Source organism: Camponotus vicinus, unplaced genomic scaffold, assembly GCF_025532165.1.
Source record: "Camponotus vicinus isolate PSW18456_S1 unplaced genomic scaffold, iyCamVici1.0 SCAF_13, whole genome shotgun sequence".
Classification (NCBI taxonomy): Eukaryota; Metazoa; Arthropoda; class Insecta; order Hymenoptera; family Formicidae; genus Camponotus; species Camponotus vicinus.
The window spans coordinates 2359913-2380144 of record NW_028141949.1 but is presented as its reverse complement, the minus strand read 5'-3'; the positions used below and the strand labels follow the sequence as shown (position 1 = coordinate 2380144).

The 20232-nt window shown below is 29.3% G+C and overlaps 1 protein-coding gene across 4 annotated transcripts in view; it reads left to right on the top strand.

The window, feature by feature from the left end:
* The first annotated feature begins 1119 nt into the window (after positions 1 to 1119).
* Positions 1120 to 20232, top strand: part of LOC145964297 (proton-coupled amino acid transporter-like protein pathetic) — a 26320-nt gene continuing 7207 nt past the window's right edge. The window contains exons 1-4 of one of the 4 annotated variants that reach the window (XM_083086896.1): positions 1571 to 1610; positions 11698 to 11783; positions 15331 to 16250; positions 16348 to 16397. In XM_083086896.1, the coding sequence (XP_082943022.1) occupies positions 16221 to 16250; positions 16348 to 16397 (80 nt within the window). In that variant the 5' untranslated portion in view covers positions 1571 to 1610; positions 11698 to 11783; positions 15331 to 16220. Of the gene's footprint in view, positions 1611 to 10601; positions 11330 to 11697; positions 11784 to 15330; positions 16251 to 16347; positions 16398 to 20232 lie in introns of those variants that run through there. The other 3 variants (XM_083086897.1, XM_083086895.1, XM_083086894.1) reach the window with 3 other exon arrangements.

Here is a 20232-nt window from a genome sequence, read left to right as displayed (position 1 = left end):
TACGATAAATTCTTGTAAGAGACGCACACGGTAATTTTTCGCGCAAAAATTATCCTAATCGTATGCCGACAGCGTACCTCGAAATAGCGTACAAAACCCCTCCCGTACCTTCTAGACGCACGTGAGCAGCATGAGTGGGGGTAACGGTACAACACCATGCGTCCGTTTCCTTGCTGTACGCTGAAAAAATACATGAAACGATACCGCTACGGCCCTGAATCTCATGGTTTCGGAGCAAACTTGGGACGACCTCGCTTTTATACGTTCAAGAGTCTAGAACCGCGCGCTATCAAAAAGTCCCAGCGTATTTAATCGAAACTACGTTCCCTTTAAATATCGCTAAAAGATATTTTGCACGTATTTCTCATCATTTAAAAATATATCCTTTATTTATTCATTCGGATTATTCGAGAGATAACAGCTGGAATATAAAATCCTAAGATAAAAAAATAGCGAACAACTATATTGAAGCCGATTACGTAAGAGATCCTTGTCAAAATAATGATTACGAAAGGTGCAGCGAAGTTCGGCGAGACATATCTGGACATTGTGAAAACTCGGTAGGCCAGATTTGGAGGGAGAGAGATTGCTGGATCGCTCGGCTGGAGAAGAGAAGCGGAGAGGACGAAGAGGATACCTTCTTTCGGAGAGTGGGAGAACCGGAGAAACCACGAGGCAACTTTCCGTACCGCGCACCGTCATTCTTGCGTATTTTTCCACCGGCTCTTTATCTTGTTAAAGTCCTTCGGAATCCAGTATCATTACATCTACGAGTCATTCATTTTATATCGAGTTATACTAAAAAGATTCTCCCCTCTCTCTCTTTTTTTCCCTCTTTCTCTTTCACGAACGTCTACTTCCCGTATGATTGATACATTTGCTATTTTACAGTTGCAATAAAAAGTGCGCATAGATTCCTCGCATTCTTCGAGAGAGATTTGTGTTCTTTCAACGCTCCCTCGATCCTCCGACATTCCCTCACCGATTCTTTTCCTTTCTTCCCCTCCTGTATCTACCTACGAGCTACCCCACCAGCGTCCCCACCCCGTCAACCGGCTGCCCCCACCCCGTTTGCGCTTCCACTGCGATGTATATACGTATCTTATGCACACATGGAGGGAAGTTAACGAAAAGAGAACGAAAGATCAGTGTGACACTGCGCTCGTCTGAGAGACATACCCTTGTATGATTACCAGTTTGTGCATGCGAAGTCTCGCTGTAACTTTAAGCGTGTACGCGTAATCGCATGCAAGCGCGATATAATTTTCTCCTCCCACTTATATGAATAAGCGTACACGTGCGGCCACACATACACACATATAAGCGGAAATATTGTAAATATTTGGCAATTCACTGGATTCTCTATTGATAGCTGCTCCACAACGAATTTCGACATCGGATTTCCGCCGAACGTCGGAGCAGAAAGAATCGTATATACATATATAAATATATATATAGCCGTATATACATATTTATATACATCTGTGTTTGTACACTTGGAATTAAGCTTGGAATTAGACCTCTGAAACGAGCTCGCAAATACAAATTCATCAAGAATGTCGCACAAAGCGAAGAATCTTGTAATACCGATACACAAGGAGAGAATTCAGGTGAGTGTGTATTTTAGTAATAATTATTATTATTCTCAATATCTTGTACGCATCAAATTTATAATTTTTAACGAATTTATAATTTATAACTTTCTCTTCCAATTTATTCATAATTTATTTCTCATCAAAAGAACGCAGAGAAAATTCGAGATGCATGTGAGATATATAGTGAATCAGTTTGTAAAGTAAAAAATATTAATTAAATTAAACAATCGTATATATATTTAATAGATATTTTTCACAGCACATTTGTTGCGTGTGTATTTTATATTATATATATTTATTATATATTTATTACATATATAATGCATACGTATACGTACACATACAAATTTCAAAATATGGAAATAAAATTTTTTATATCCGAAGTATTTAAGTCACAATACGCCAAGTTACAAGAAAAATATATCGTAAAAAATATTACTTATTCAAATTTATTTTTATCAGCTCACTTTTTTTTAAAAAAAGGAATTTTATATATCATGAACTAAATACCTTTCAAATGACTTGAAGTACTATTTTTGTCGGAATATTTATAAAGCAAAAATAACATATATAAAAATGTGCAATATATATTTTTTACTTTACGTAATATTATTTTTGAATTAATAATATTATTTTTAAAAATGTTTAAAAAAATAGATTTTAATTTTATTTGCTCTTTCACGGACTTACGTATTAGATATTTATTATTGAATCCTTTAAGTCACACTAAATCACATAACATATTTAGCGATTTTTCACAAAATTTGCATTTTAATTGCTAATTATGAAAAATATTAAAAGAATTATTTAAGATTACTTAAGATTTTCTTCTTTACAATATTTTTTTTGTTACTATATTTTATTCATTGATATAAAAACGTATTTTATGAACGTATATATTTCTTATGCGAATCTGCATGCATTCGCCACGTGGCTATAATGCGCGCAATCGTAAATGTCACTGACATGCGCCTGCGCGCGCGCGCACGCACTCTACTCAATATATATATATATATATATATATATATATATATATATATATATATATATATATATATATATATATATTAAGTCTACTCGGCATATATTTTTCTATGTTTAGTCCATATTTGAACATTTAAATTAATTGTTATATAAAACTAATAAGAATGAATTACACAAAAAAGTTTGCTACATTTTATGGGTACGTACGACTTTATGAATGCATGCGACTGATAAATGTAATTAGGTGCACGTGAGTCATAAAGAGGCTTTCATTGAAATATGATTCTTCATAATTATATTATTTCGAAACTTTTTTACTGTATTTTTCATGGCATTCAATTTTGTGAAAGTTAATCGTTAACGATATATATTAAAATTAAAATTTAGAAAATTATGCTCAAAAACGTACAATTTCATACGCGCATAATATTTTTTTTCTTTTTTCATATATATTAATGATCATATATATTAATTTTAATATTAATTTAATTAAAAATATAATATATTAGAGAGACATAGAATATATGATAAATGGACTAAATTTAAATATGCAATACCTGATTACCACGAACAAGTTTATTTTTTTTTAAATATTCCAAAAATTGAATATTTAAAAAAATACTTGGTCGTCTTTTTTTAAAACTAATTGTCTCATATGTTTTATTATTGGTTGTAAATTTTTGTTGTCTTATATAAATATTACTACTATTTTTTTTATTTTAAAGTAAAATTACTTCATTCTCTAAGAGATATGCGCCGTACTAAGATTGCGACTTGAAATGCTATCATTTATTGCTTTATTATTATAAACTGTCATATCATCCGTTTTCTACGTTACGCAATATCAGTAAATCGATGACTTCGTTAATATCCGATCTCGAGATAAAAGGACTTCCCGTGAAATACGCACGTAATATTGAATTAGCGATTCGTAGTAATGATCGGTTGCGAATTTCTTGATACTTCAAAGCAATAATTATTCGTATCTGAATCATCGCAAAGTGGATTGTTTGATAAAAATTATATCTCTAGAAATCGTAATTGCAGTTGTTTTTTTAATTAACAAATTATGCAAGATACACATTGCAATGTATTACGTATTATTACCGATTTGTCAATTTTTTTTATCGGATTCATATTTAGTGAGATCTTTAAATTTTTAAATTTGAATAAATATAATTAAAAATAATTCGATAGATCCTCAATAATTTAATTCGCAACTTTTTCATAATAAGAAATACATATTTAATTGTGAATATCTTATTAATCATATAATCGACATAAATTTCTTTTGAAAATTACAAATTCTAACAATACATACTTAATTTTGACTGCAATAAAATTTTTCTAACACATTACACATATCGAAATTATAAAAAAATATATTTAAATACATTAAAATTTTGCAACTGTAAATTTCTCAAAATTGTGATGTGATTTTTAAATTGAGATTGTATTTAATGTTAAAAAATTTATGAGAAGTATTAGTTTTTTGTATTTTTTTGTTGAATTATATAATTATTGTATGTGTAATTTTCATAAATTTTATCTTATTTAGATGAAACGTTTTCCGATCATTGTTATAAAAAAAATTACAAATCAGTAGCTATATAGAAAAGCAGCTTATTCTACATAAATTTAATAAATCTCTGTGTAAAGCTATAAATGTACAGTTCCAAATAAAATTGTCACAAGACAAAGTCCAAGTCTTGAGAAATGTATTTACGATGGAACACTTCTATAGGACAATATTTCTAATAGGAAATAGACATATGTAAGAATGTTTCTATATATAGATCCTATATATAGATTTTCTTTTTTTTCTAGAATTTTATTTATGCCGTCTGGCACATTCAGATCGGTAATCGCCACGTCGTCTTTATTTCGTAAAGTAGTTTCATGTCTAACGACGAATGGCAAGTCACACGAGTACGCCACGCTACGTCATGGAAATTTCCTCAACTGACACCTTTCCTCTCCCTCTCTCTCTCTTTTTCTGTCTTTCTCTCTCTCTCTCCCCTTTTTTCTCTCTCTCCCCTATCGCGTTTCCCCTTCTTTCTCCCGTTCTCTACCTATTATATCCTTCCGTCCCCTCTTTCTAGTCTTCATCTTCGTCCCCGCCATTGCTATTTCAACGAGTTTGATATACCCGGCGCTTTTTTGCCTCTCGTCGATGTCTTTGACTAACGGCCTGATGCTCTTTTTTCCTATTCTTTTCAGAAATAATTACAAGACGACGTAAGCGGTGTCCTTTTTACATCTTTACGAGGAAACGCCATATTAATAGTAGACATATATCTTGCAGATGACTCATATTTTCTCACATGAATAAGTTTTTTTTCTTTAACAAAACTACAAAATATATCAATTATGTAACTTGGCTCTGCGTATTAAAATTTCTGTTTACAAAATAATCGCGGTTTGATACAAATAGAGAAATAAAACTTAATTTTATTCTTCAAAAACATAAATTTATTATCTTGAAAAAATTTTTATATCATGTGTATATATTTTTATTAGAAAAAATATAGAAAAATTTTTATATAATATAAAATTATTTATTATATATATATATATATATATATATATATATATATATTATAAATAATTATAATTATTATATAATTTTATATTTATAATATAAGATATAAAAAAACATAGAAAAAGTGCTATTAAAAAAATGCATCAAATTAAAGTTACATAAGGATCTAAAAAATTGAGATCAAAGTTGCATTGCAATTGAAAGTATTTAATCACCTAATGAAATATAAAACGAGAACATGAGACAAGCATTCAATTGTCGAGCTTCAATAATGTTCGAGAAATAAGTCACGAGAGTTTTATAATAAAGTCATACTTGTAATAAAGTCATCTCGAAATAGTATACTGAATGTTTTAAGAAGATTATCTTCAATTCTTTGTCATTAGAATTTATTACTCCAATCATTATCCTAAAAAAAATGAAAAATTTTTTGTTCAATTTTTCTTTTAATAAAATATGGAAACTCTAATGTGATATTAAATGATTAAAAGAGAAAGTATACAAATGTACATGCGCAAAGATATGCAGCTTTTTGTACACTGATTTTTATTTTAAAGTTATTATAAGGAATATAGATTAAATCAAAATTTTCCATTAATGATGATGATCATACAGATCGCAGAGTGATCTGAAAATGAAGGAAAAAATAGCTATATTAGTTTCGATAATATTATTTATATGTAATATCATACTTAGTTCATTGGTACCTATTACGCTTTCAAATTCTATTTCATTGTCTTCAATGACAAAGCATAATTGCACGAATCTGATTTGTCTAGTCTCAATTCGGTCAAATAATACAACTTAATAAAGAGGGTCAATGCTACAAGAGGACCAATTTAACAGCGTGTTGCGTATATATAATGCATGACGTGCAATATGTTTCTCGAATTTTTTTCATAGAGTGCCTTTCACCGTTACATTCTTTCTAAAAGTAATCTCGACATTTTTTAAATTTATTATTAAATAAATACATATTACATATCAGCCTTTTTCAATTATAAAAATGTAATTGCATATTTATTTTAAAATAAAAAATTTTATAATTTAATTTTTTAGTTTATTTAATTTTGAAAGTCTTGATTGTATAAAAATTTTAAAATCATATAATTTCATTTCTGATATTTTAATGCAATATGATTTTTCAAAAATGACCAAAGCTTTAAGCATGAAACACAAAAAACGAAATCTTTCCTTTGCATGTTAAAAACTTTTGACGACTCAGATTTTTTTCTTTAGCATACTTCAGTTTAAGAAGCACTGCTGCATAAAATATGTGCACGCATAATTCAAAAATAGCAGCAGAGACAAGAGTGCGAAACTCCCACGCGAATGCAACCATGCGTAACGTATCGTGCGTAACGTACCGTTTGTCGGGATGAGGATGTGACGTTGCTGTTAGATTTGTTAATTCGCTATTTCATTGCTATCACTGTCGCCGCTACATTGACTCCACGCTTCATATCATGATATTAGTTGATGAAGTATGCAGATGACATACAGAGAGTAGGTAGGCGGCATTCATAGATCGAGCTTTGCAATTCATCGTTATTGGAGTCGGTATTAAATATTACACGCTTTGTGCAGAAAGAATCGCAATAGCCTCGACCTCTAATATGTCGTAATTTTGCCCAATAGAGAGCCCATTGGGCCGATTTATGATTTCGGATCCGCTTATTAACGCGACTTTATATTTAGATACAGCTATATATTGACACTTGAGTCAATCGACGAAACGTTTCGTACGGAATAATTCCATGCCAAATACGTCGTTGGCGATAATCAAATTAATATATAACAGCTTGTCGAGTTTGATTGATCCAAATTTTAATCGTTAAACGGAAAATCTGTATTTGTCTTCGAAGCCCAAAAAACAAGATGTATAATTCTTAAAATAACATGTAAAAATTAATACATTTATATTCGTTTGCATATACTTATATATAGTTATTACAATACCTATAACAAGCTATTACAATATCTATATATGTATATCAGTAGACATTTCTTTAAAGTTAAATAACATATAAAGATAATAAATATAAATAAAATAAGAAAATAAAAAGTGACATGCGTGTAAAAAAAAACTTGTAACATTTTTAGCACACTTTTTAATATTTTAATCAAGCCGATCTTATCTGTACGTAGCTAAATTTGATTTGTTTTAATCATCGAGGTATAAAATTTATTATTTTGTACCTGCGTCATGTTTACCAAAATTCATTATTTTGGTAAACATGACGCAAAAACTTTTACGATCCAGATAATGCTTACCTTGTCTGTAAGGTCGCTGTCATATTGCCAATAATTGTTGACAATAATACAATTGTTGGCAACATGACAGCACAATATGATTAATCAATATAATTAATTACGTTTGGTTATCTGGGTATAGATAATTTTATGCCATATTCAGAACCAGAGTGAACGAGCAGTGATTTAGCATAGTGAGTAAAATAATGCACTGTATTGTTATATACTTACTATACATTTGCTAACTTGAAATATTAGATGCGTTCAATTGAAATATGGTCTAAAATCGTTGTTTCATAAAAATCTTAGTCTACGTTTTATTTTAATGTATATATAATAGAACGCATTATTGAATGTAAGCATGAATGTTTACACAAGTAATCAATTAATGAAATTTCAAGAGCAAATAGACGATACTAGTACGTCATGTTATCAGTAATACAATAATCGTTAGTTTGTCTAGAGCATTATGATAGTAATATGTGACGACAACAATACAAATATATAATGATTCTCATTTGTTATTACGTATATGTTTTCAAACTAAAAGAATTTTTTTGATTGTAACTTGTTGTCTCAACAAAGTATTAATAATTTTATGAAATTGCGGCATTTTTTTAACATGGAGACAGTGTATTTAGCTTTTAAAATTTAATGTGTACAAAGTTCATTCATTACTATGCGATGCATTATGTGCTATCTATCCGAGTTTTTTAATAAAAATATATAGATAAAGAATATAAATAAAATCTGCAAAGCGAAATAATACAAAGTTAGAAATATTAAAAATACAATTTTCCTTATCAGTTTAATTTTTGACACAATGTTTTTTTTATATCTATTTAAGATGTAATATGAAAGTTTTTAATTATGTACGTATATGTATATAAATGACATCTTGAATTTTATGAATTAAGTTATTTTATTATTTATTTAATAATGTCATTATATTCATCAAGAAGACGTATGGAATAATGTTAAAATATAGTTCCTTTCGTGATGTCAATCGTCTGACAATTATCAATATGCTGTTAGTCGACAATGCTTTGTCGTCACAAATCATTTTTCTTTGCGAATAATAAATCGGTATTAACAACTTGCGTCAATTTACTGTTCTTAAGATTAGAATTCACGTAAGTTCAACATGACAATCACAATATTGTCGTATCTTGTCCATAGTTTTTTTTTAAGCTAGCTACTTCAATAATTATTGGCGACATGATAGCAACGTCACAGACGGTTGGTTATCTGGATTATTACGCGCATGTGAAGCAATAATCTAAAAATTAATATACTGACGGTAATTAGCAGGATTATTCAATATCAGTGCTCATTTGATGATTATAACGACTCGGCCTTGTTATCTCATACCGACGTTTGCTGTAAAATGTATATATATGCATATTCCACAATGACACAACGATCGTGCGATTAGCCTTCAAGGCCGTGGTCGCTTAGTTCCCCCATTTTGATATCGCTTTATCCCTTCCTTCTTCCTGTTAGCTGATCAAGCTAATTCAAACTCACAATTACTTTCCGAGATTTCCGCTTATCGCATGATTAGAGCATGACAGAACATTACTCATTGACAGTTTGTCACGTGCTTCGAAATCAAGCATGTAATTGAAAAATATAGTCTCGAGAATTTTATTAAAAAATTTAATAATTTCAATTAAAAAACCATTATACAGGCACGAAAAGTTATTGGTTGTTTAATTATATTATTAATAATAATTAATAACACTATTAATTAAATAATATAGTGATAATAAAATATATACTTAATGGAAAGTTTACCTTTACTAATGTTTCTTTAGCCATGTACATAAGTGGATTATCAAATTTATTTAAAAAACGAATATTATCTTTATACTTGCAGACAAGGAGAATATTATAGTAGCTATGGCAGAGACACATATATTTCTTTTCTTAGTGACATTGATATGTATTCATTACCATGAAAAAAATCTAATTAAGAAATTTGAATCAGATTTCAGCGACACTTCAAAAAAATCGCTTAATAAGAATTGTATTTAATAGAAGTACACCAATGTACGTAGATAAAATTATTATCGAAACCTTATGACACATAAACCTTAAAATACATAAAGAAGGATATGTGTTATGTATTGATTCATTTATTAATAGTCTCCTATACTCTTTCACGAATTTTCTCTCAAGGTTTTAAGGAACTCTATTTTTGCACGTTGCAACGTAAAAGATTTTTTTTTATATTCATATTACACTTAAAACACAGTAAAAATGGTGTTTCCAAATTATTCGTAACAATTTTATAATTTACATAAAACGCTTGTCATTTTAAGCAAGATTAAAATCGAATTACATTAATTATGTGGCAAATTATATATCAAGCAAATAAATCACTTGCTATATCGCTAACTGATTTGCAACCAGAGATAGATTTGTATTCGATTATAATATAAAATTGTGATATAAAAGTATAAATAATAATATACAGAATATTCTATTTTAATAGAGAAATAGCTATGTATCTTTAAAACTTGATGTATATCATATAAAAAAATATTTCAAACAAAATTTATAAATTTTTGAGGGAGAAAAAAATTGAATTTTAAATTTTAATTAAGATCATATAAAAGTCAATTTAGAATTTTTAAATTGACTTTCTATCTTTTTCATATAAATCGATTCCTCGCAATATTCGGTATAAATAGATATAAAGGTAGGATGGAAAAAGTTGAATAATTTGCGAGGTCTTGGACAAATGATGTTAAAGTCAAATTAAAATTTAAAATGATCAACTCTTTTCCCTCTGTCAAATAAATATATATTTTATTTGAAACATTTTTTGACATCAAATTTAGAAGATATACAGCTGTTGCCTTTAAAAATGGGACACTTTGGATGTAAAATAGTATCTTATCCAGCTTTATCGTTTTCACGACATAATATTAGGTTGATACATATCTTGACCGGGTTCGAATTGCGCCATAAATAGATAGACGAATTTTCGCGTTTTAATATAAAATAATGATCGCAAAGTGGTCAGATGTCCTCTAATTCGCGAGCCAAACCACGTAAAGGCAGCTGATAACGAGGTCCGTCTGTCACACCGTTCAAATAAATCCTGTTAAACCTGATTAGCGGTCAGATGGTCGGTGGAGACGCGCGGTTCACGTGAAACGCGAGCGGGGCGTCTGCTTGCTCTTCCTATTTTCGTAGTCGTTTGGTATATAAAGAGCCTGTCCTCTGGCATTGCCAAAAGGTTTGGCAACGGTAGTCGCGCTTTTTGGCGCCGAACGCGGCGCCGTACATAGGGATGAACCGGACAGTAAGCGTATGCGATACGCGACATCCAGAACACGGTGCGGACATGTAGTTTGGTTCCACCGGCTATAGATGTTCGTCGTAACATATTCGTTTTATGCCACGTTGACGTCGATTTTCGCATTCTTGTCCGGACACCGTGCCGTAGGTGGGGTATCTTAAGATAGACTTCTCGTCCTCGCGCCTCATCACGCGCATCTTCGAGCCACGAAACAAACGTGCATGTGGATCTAGACGCGACCGGGACCCTTCCTCGATTATTTCCCGGAGGAACATGTTTCTGCAAAAAGAAAAAGTTTATTTAAGTGATTCCACGTTATTCCTGATCTCGTGATCTGATTTTGTTCATTGGTGATGCGTTTTCTACGATTGCATTGATTGATTAAAGAAAGAAGGTACATGTCGAGTGTTGCTTTAGAAGTGAACTCCAAATATTGATAACACCAATCGAATAATTACTCGTGGTACCAAGTGACAATATTTATGCTTTGGCAAAGTCTCAGTGGTGTGTTTGCGCGCGTTTATCGAGAATATTTATTCCAAGAGTGAAGAAGAGCTGGAAACGAGAATGGGGAACACTAATAGTGCTCACGACGTGGAAATGAGCTCGCTGTCGACAATGGAAGACGATCATCTACACATTGGGGTGAATGTTATACAAATATGTGTGTGTGCGTGTGTATGCGTGTGAGTATATGCGTGTGTGTATTTTTCACGGCATCAAATGAGATGAGTTGATTTGCCTTACTATGCATCGCTCGAGCTATTCGCTGCTTTATCAAAAAAATTAGGATCAAATATTTAATTGGATTATATGAACCATTTCTTTTCATTTAATATTGTAATGTCCATAAAATAAATTAATTTTTTTAAATAAAATTACATTGAAAATATAGTCTTAATTTCCACGTTCAAAAAATCTCAATATATTCGAATTCCAATGCACCCTCATTTAATTGATTCACATTACATATTAATTAATTGGCTCATTTTTTTAAATTTGTTCTGTTACAGAAAACGCCAATGCGCCCGATGATAGCGGAATACGAGCCAAAGAAGCAAGGTGTGAAAACAGAGCTCTCAGACGTAATGCTTGTCAAGTAAGTCTCAAAATTCCATTAATGATATCAACGCGAATGAACGGTTCAATGATAATTGAACAAGTTCATTATCCGCTACCACGACCAATCATCACCATTGCTTTCTTGCTAAACCCAAATGTTGAAGCAAAGAAGTGAGTGAGAAAAACCCAAGGATCATATATTGTGCATCTACATTTTTTGAATATATGTACTATTTTTCATTTTCTGTGCTACAATGTATTACTCCGATTATTTTTTTTTAATTTATTTACTTTAATTTCTCTTTTTTTGTTTTGTTGTCGTTTCGTTTTTATCGTTAAACTATTCTAATCGTTAGTACCAACACACTAATCGTGCATACCGCCTGATCGCTGACGTAGAATTCGTAGCGTAGTTGGCACCAGGGATGCTTGACAGCCGCTTGTTGAATCATGGACGAGTGCAAAGTTCGTTTGTATGCGTATAGATATGTATATACCGAATCAAAAATGCTTTAACACATGAATTCACATGTACATGTATAGTGGCAGCATATTTGCCACACGTGTTTCTAGGTGTTTCATTCGCATTGTTAATTACTCGATAAACAGCATTGTCTTGAAACAAAGTAAAATTATTAAAAGACACATGTGCTGAATAGGTATTTCGATAGGTGGCCACATTCATGTATTAAGGCATTTTTTTCATGTACATATCTGCTTATTGTGTCATGTTCTTTCATACTGTGCGAACGAAAAATACATTTAATTTACGACATGCAAGATCTTTCTAACTTTCAAGACATAACATTGATCTGTGAAACCGATTCAATCTCTTAAGTATGTCTTCAATGTCTTCAATGTCTTAAGTAACATTCGAAGTTATCCCTCATCTTTATCTTCCCCTTTTTACTTTTATTCTTTTTAATAGAAATAATTAATGAATAATTGTTTTGATTTTAATTTTATCTTATTTCTACTCTTCCAGAAAGTTTAATATTAAAATAAAAAAAAATATTTTGATATTGAATATTTTTAAATGAACAATAATTAAATATTAAACAGCAGTCCGCCGTTAGCAGCTGATTTAATTGATATTACTATAATAATGAAAATGTTACATTATGTCTTGAAAGTTAAAACTAATGCTAAATTTATTATATATAATCAAAAACTAAAATATAAAACAATCTTAAATTAGTTTTATCATTTTTATCTTGCTAATAACAAGTAAAGTTATTCTTTATGAATAAATAAATAATAACTGAAACATCAATAGTATATCTATAGCTTCTATAATGAAATGCTATCTCAACTTGATAAATAAACAACAGCAAAATATAAAAATAGTTATAAGATTACTTTCTCAAGAATGTATAGGATGACAGAGTTAACATAGTAAAGGCTATAATAGTAAATTAAAAAATTTCATTTAAACATTATTAAATTATTAACTTATTTTTTAAATATCTCAGATTGTACTACCAAAATAATTGATTATGAATCATTAGTTCATTATTACTATTAATTGTACATATATTAGTAATTAACAATGTAATATTTAAAATTTAGGGAGATGTCTAAAAAGAAAAAAATTGCTACTATAAATTAATTACTATAAATACATATTATTAACAATAAATTTTATATTCTAAGAGTAAACAATAAATTATTGACTTTTTTTATTGGTAAAGGTTTTTTTTTTGCTTTTCTATTTAAGATATGACAATAAATGTGACAAAAAATGAAAATATAGGATGAAATCAGATGTTCATGCAAACGATCGATTTGCCTCGTAAATTTAGCGGCGTAGCAAGGAAATCTTTGGATCCTTTGCGCTCAAGACGAAACTCCTCTGCTGTCGTTTTAATCAAAATCTATCGATACGAATAATTTTTTATGAGTGCGAATTCTCCTTGAAGTAGTTTATATGAATTGTTTACGCAGTTGGTTAATATTTGACACTTCATGCATATATACATATTTATGCATTATTATGGATTTCTTGTATTTTTGTCAATGTAATATGATTTACATTATTCTAATTTTGCTAAATATAATTATATCCATACAGTTAATTGTTTAACAAGGACGACCGACTTCTAATTCTATTTATTTCTCACATATGCTTTTTACGATTCATTTTTCACTTATTTATGATTTTTCTTGATATATTACAAATTATGTACTACATATTACGTTGCAACTATTATGCATTTCCGGAAGCAACGAGAATGATCTGCCATTTTAATTAGTGTCGACAGAAAAACAACAAAAAACGAGCAGGCCTGCATCATGATGTACTAGAAACAAAATGCTACAAGAATTGAATAGAACTTCCTGTCATAAAAAGAATAGAATTTGAACATTATGTACGTGTGTGTATTAGAACACTCAATATTTCAACAGAAAATAAAGCAACACTAAGCATAACATGACGTCATAAAGTGTTAACAGAATGTAGTAATTAAAAATTATGTTTAAGTATTCCATAAGTACATATGTGACGGCAGAAATGGAACATGCACCAGTGTCTTAAATAATAACACAGTAGGTGGTCTATTGTGTTATGAAATAGCAGAAACACAGTAGGTGGTCTATTGTTATGATATAATAGCAGAAACACGGTGATCATATAAGATATGTTAAAATAATTATCGCATTTTTCTCATTATCAAGTTTCTGTCAGCTTATTTGAGAGGCTGAGAAATACGACTAATTTCTCGTTTATTCAAGTTCCTGTTACCGCTTATTTGAGAGGCAAAATAAGACTTTAATTCTTTTAATATAAAATTTTGCATTTTTTTTTAATTAAATAAATTAATTATATATTTAATTTTATTTATTTAATTGGGCCAATCGCTTGTGTAACATAACTATTGGAATATAAAATATGTTATATTACATATTACATTTATATATGAATAGCAAATTACAAATAACTGGTGACTTATTGATAGCATTACAATAATACTTGTGAAATTCATTTTGTATTTTTGTCCTTATACAATATTAATATAACTATATTTATTGAGTGTATCATATCCTTGTTATATTTTCGTCGTCATGCCATGATGTCAGGCTTACTCGACTTCTATTGTCAATATCTGATAAGATAGGACTGCACTGTATACCTTCAGCGTCTATATTTCTATTGGCACGTTTTGACAGCAGATCATATTTGACTGAATAAGAAACTGTTCAACAATAAGATTTATTACATCAAATTAATCTCATCAATTTGCATCGTATATCATTTGTACATCAATTATATATATTTTATATATTTTATTATATTTATTATATATTTGTACGTCTATTATATTTTATATATATCTTACACCTGCTATCTTTATATATATCTTACATCTACTATCTTATTACGCCTTATTTTATAATTTATCGCGAATAACGCTGATTTTTCGCGCGCAAAAAAGGCAGCAGAAGGAGAATCGTTGCAGCTCCTCCCTTACTAATCGAGAATACTTTGTGTAGAGATCATGCGGTATGCAAAGCAGAATGTTCCTAGAAGATAAAGAATTTGTCTCTGTCTTTATTGTATAATATGTGCATTTATATGATTCCAGACAGTATAAACTCCGGGCATAGATTCGGGCTCTATGAAAGTGCTCTGCAAATATAATGAAAGAGAATAAAAAAAAGATACTATCATTGAGAAAAAAAATATGACATTATCGGATTGTTGCTCTAACACTTATTTTGGTAAAAAAACTCACACAGAGACGATACGACAATCGACGCGACGCTAACTTGTGACTTGTAATTACTCAAAAAAATGTTTTGCCAATGTAAGTAGATTTCTAGGTGTCGTAACAGTTATTTTTGCATCTCGTAAAGCATTGTTTGTAGAATGTAGAATTTATAGCAGAAAATTCTAATAATACCTCTTGGCAAATTTAGATCGCACTGCTAAATATTAATCACCGCACTTACGTTAGATAAATATAAAAGTTTCTATGCTACAGTTAGAACGATTTTTATGAGAAACAATTTTTCTGTGTACCACCGTCAAACTTTACAACTTATAAATAATAATCTTAACATGGATAGACGTCACACAGAAAAATTTTTTTCTAATTTTCATTAACAGCAGATATAAATTCCGTCCTCGAACTCATTTATATCAATTAAGCATACAATAAAAAAGCGCAAATCATTTATCTGTCTTAGTTAATTTCTCTTCATCTAGAAAATCGCTGCTGCAGTTGCAAGATCATTTTTTTGAGTGATAAGACGCGACATTATCAGACAGTTGTAAAATCCGTCGTTAAAAGCCGAGACATTGGCATCTTTCTGATTTGGTAAATGATATAGATCGCTCGACTATGTGTGTAAAAAAAAAAGAAAAAAAGCGGAAACAAAAAAAAATAACACTCGGCCAAAAGTGCGAAAAGTTCGGCAAGCAAAGGAGGCTTGTTAGTCGTCGTACTGCGTCGTGGCGCTGGGCGTCGCGGTGATGCAGTGCGGTGGTTGTAGCTGCCCCTCTGTATGTATGCCTGTAACGCGACGCGTGAATTCTTCACGTCACGTTGTAACACGTGATACGGACACACACAAATTCTAATCCAGAGCTTTCTCAACAGAATGTTTTGCACGACTACCGAAGAGAAACTACCGCACCTAAAAAATATGGGTATCTATAATACCTATCTATCTCTACACACACTACTTATTTTTCTCATTAATCTGTAATCCAGGGTTGGGAAGTGTGTAATGCGTTACTTGTAATTTATGTATGTACTTGTGATATGTACAACTTGTTACCGTTACGGTTACTATTTTTTTTTACCCCAAAACAAATTACAAATTTCTGTCTATGACGAAAAGTATACATATGCAACTTCTATATATTTTGTTATTAACAAAAATCCAATGTATCGTTGCTTTTCGAAGCTACTTTATTTGTCTGATTTTCATAACATAAAGAGCATTCAATTTTTTTAAGAATTAAAAATTATTATTAATTAATTTCAATAAAATTTATCGATTTTCATTTTAAACCAGATCATATAATAATTCTTATAAAATTCATATCATATAATTCTTATAAAATTTTAGAACTAATTTAAAAAGCTCATAAATTAGCGTATCACAAGATTTTAAAATATTCACATAAAGTTAAAGGCGCGAAGAGACAATTTTAATCACATATTTCCAAGAAACTAATAATTAAAAAAATCTTTCGAATGTCAAAATCAAAATTATATTGTCTTTATATTATATATATATATATATATATATATATATATATATATATATAATATAAAAAAATTTTAATAGTGTAAATTTTATGCGTGTGCATTTTATATATGACTTGGTCTTGCAATGGCGTTAAGAAAAACTTAACGAGATTGCAATGACTCGTTACTAGTAACGGTGACGTTAACGAGTTACAGTAACAAGTTATTTTAAATTCGGCAACGAGTTACTTTTATAAAGTAACTTTCTCCCAACTCTGATCTAACTTAATCTAACCTACCTAGTACATGAACGTATACACACATTCTATTTTTGCTTCTTTCTATTTCACACATATGTATACGTTCATACTCTTCACCATAGCACGCAATCACACGTCACATGCGTGCACATACAGACACATACACATACGCGCACACAAATACAAATTCATACAAATTTATGACTTATAACGCATTTCCGATTCTTACTACACATCGGAAAAATAATATTCTGATATATTATAGGAGATTTTTTACGAGAATGAAATGTTGCCGAATATATATATCCCGACATTTCTGATACTTGTCTCTGGTACTTTTAGAATTTGTGATTCAGAAAAGGGACAGCCATTTTTAATGAATGATTTAAAAAATCGGCATTATCACAAATTGTATGTATTTTTTAAAATTTGATATTCACACTATTTTTCAGGGTACTATGTAGACTTGCTGAATGATCAATGGCTTATGCTTAATTGAACAATTTATCTTAGTTGATTCATAACAAACTATAGCTCATTAGAGATTTAACTCTTCAGCACCGCATATATTTTTGATATCCTTTCCTAGCCATACATAGGTCATTCGTATCCGGCAAGATTTTAATCGCGTTAAAATACCAGAAAACATCTGAAATAATTTACAAATTAAACTTTCAATTTCTCTAAAAATTATAACTTTGTAATAGATTCATGAAGAAGCAGTATTGAGATTTTTTAATTTAGATATAAAGATTTACAAAAAAAAATTGAAAGAGTTAAATCTTTCAACAAGTTTATTATTTGAGCACAAAGTGAAAAAAATTTCAGACTAATGAATAGTATTTTTCAGAAATACACTTTTTTATCAAACTTTAACATACTTTATTATTTTAATGCAGAAGATTTCTTTTATTATTAAAATATGAAAATATATATAAAAAATTATATTTGCACACGTTTAGATGCAATGCATTCAATCCGAAAATAGCTACTTTTTAAACGTAGCATTAATAATATCGAATGGACAAAAAATCATTTTGCACTTAAATTTATATATTTATACATATTCAAAATAATTTAATAAATAAAAATATATCAAAAAATAAAAATTTACTTATTTGTAAGAAAAGCAATTTTAGGATTCATACACGAGTTATTCATGATCACTTAAAATTTGAGGTATTTCTTTTATCATAAAATCTTTAAAAAATAATCCTTCTGAGTAAGGGGCTTTTCTTGAAACTCAATAGATTTTAAATGGTGTGCTTCTGAGAATTAAAATAAAAATCCAGTAAATACAGTCATATTAATGTTATATAAATGCAACGAAACTGAATATTACAAATAATATTGCGCAACTATTACTTGAGTTACTGATCATTTCCCATTCATAAATATAACAATAATATATATATATATATATACAGGGTGTCCGATTCGTGAGGGACCAAACGAAAAGTGATGATAGATTGGATCAAACTAAGAAGAAAAGTCCTCTACCATTTTGCAAAATTCGCAATAATTATTAGTAATAAGCAAAAATGAAGGTTACCTTTAATTTTTTAAATGGAACCCCCTATTTTTTATTATGTATTCTTATAGCTTATCTCGAGAACTTTCCAAAACACTATAATAAAGTATTTCTTCATTGAGTACTTTTCGAGTTATGAGGCTTGAAATAATTTCTTAATTTTACATAAACCATAAAATATCTAGTAAAATATTCATTTTTCGATTATCTTACCTTAATACTTTTATATGCAAAATAATGATAGGAATCAATTGGTGTAAAAAAAAAACATAGTTGTTTTTAAGAAAAAATATGTAATTGTTAATTGCAAATTACATTTTTTTTTTAAAACAACTATGTTTTTTCTTTACACCAATTGATTCCTCTCATTGTTTTGTATATAAAAGTATTAAGGTAAGATAATCGAAAAATGAATATTTTACTAGATATTTTATGGTTTATGTAAAATTAAGAAATTATTTCAAGCCTCATAACTCAAAAAGCACTCAATGAAGAAATACTTTATTATAATGTTTTGGAAAGCTCTCGAGATAAGCTATAAGAATACATAATAAAAAATAGGGGGTTCCATTTAAAAAATTAAAGGTAACCTTCATTTTTGCTTATTACTTAATAATTATTGCGAATTTTGCAAAATGGTAGAGGACTTTTCTTCTTAGTTTGACCCAATCTATCATCACTTTTCGTTTGGTCCCTCACGAATCGGACACCCTGTATGTATGTGTATATATATATATATATATATATATATATATATATATATATATATATATATGTTATAACGTAGTTACATTTCCATATAACATAAACGTAATTCTTTCAATAGAAATAATAAAAAAGAATTAAAATTTAAATAATTAAATTTTTAATTAATTTATAAAAGTCAAGATCTTAATTTGGATAGAAATTATATTTATTTTATACTTTATTTTGTGCATTCATGACAGAAACTTGAATACAAAATAATACGCCACATATATAGCGATAACCGAAGAAATTATAAGTCGATATCATACTGCATAATTTATTGCAAAAGATTTACTATTGCATAATGATACGTGATATATTATAGTTTTATATTATATATAAAACTTTTGTATTATACATATTATTTATTGCTTTTATATTATAACAGATATTGTGTGGAAAATCCCTAACCGACACATCATATTTTCCACTGGTATAATTTGCTTGCTATCATTTGATTTTTTAGAGTTATGCGTCTGCAATCGAGTATGATGCAGAGAACGCAGGAATGGAAGTGGTAATATGAGCTATTGTTTACATTTGTGACTGTTGAATGCACAAGTTCAGCACTTAATGTTGTTATTAAGTGTGAAGTTTCGATAAGATATTATTTGCGAAGCTTTGCCTCAAATTCCAACCAGCAATTGCAATTTAAAACAAGTTGTCGATTATAATCTAACAATATATCAATTCATATCTGTTTGTGTTACGCTTCTTTTTTTATATATAATAAGATAGATGCAGCGAGGA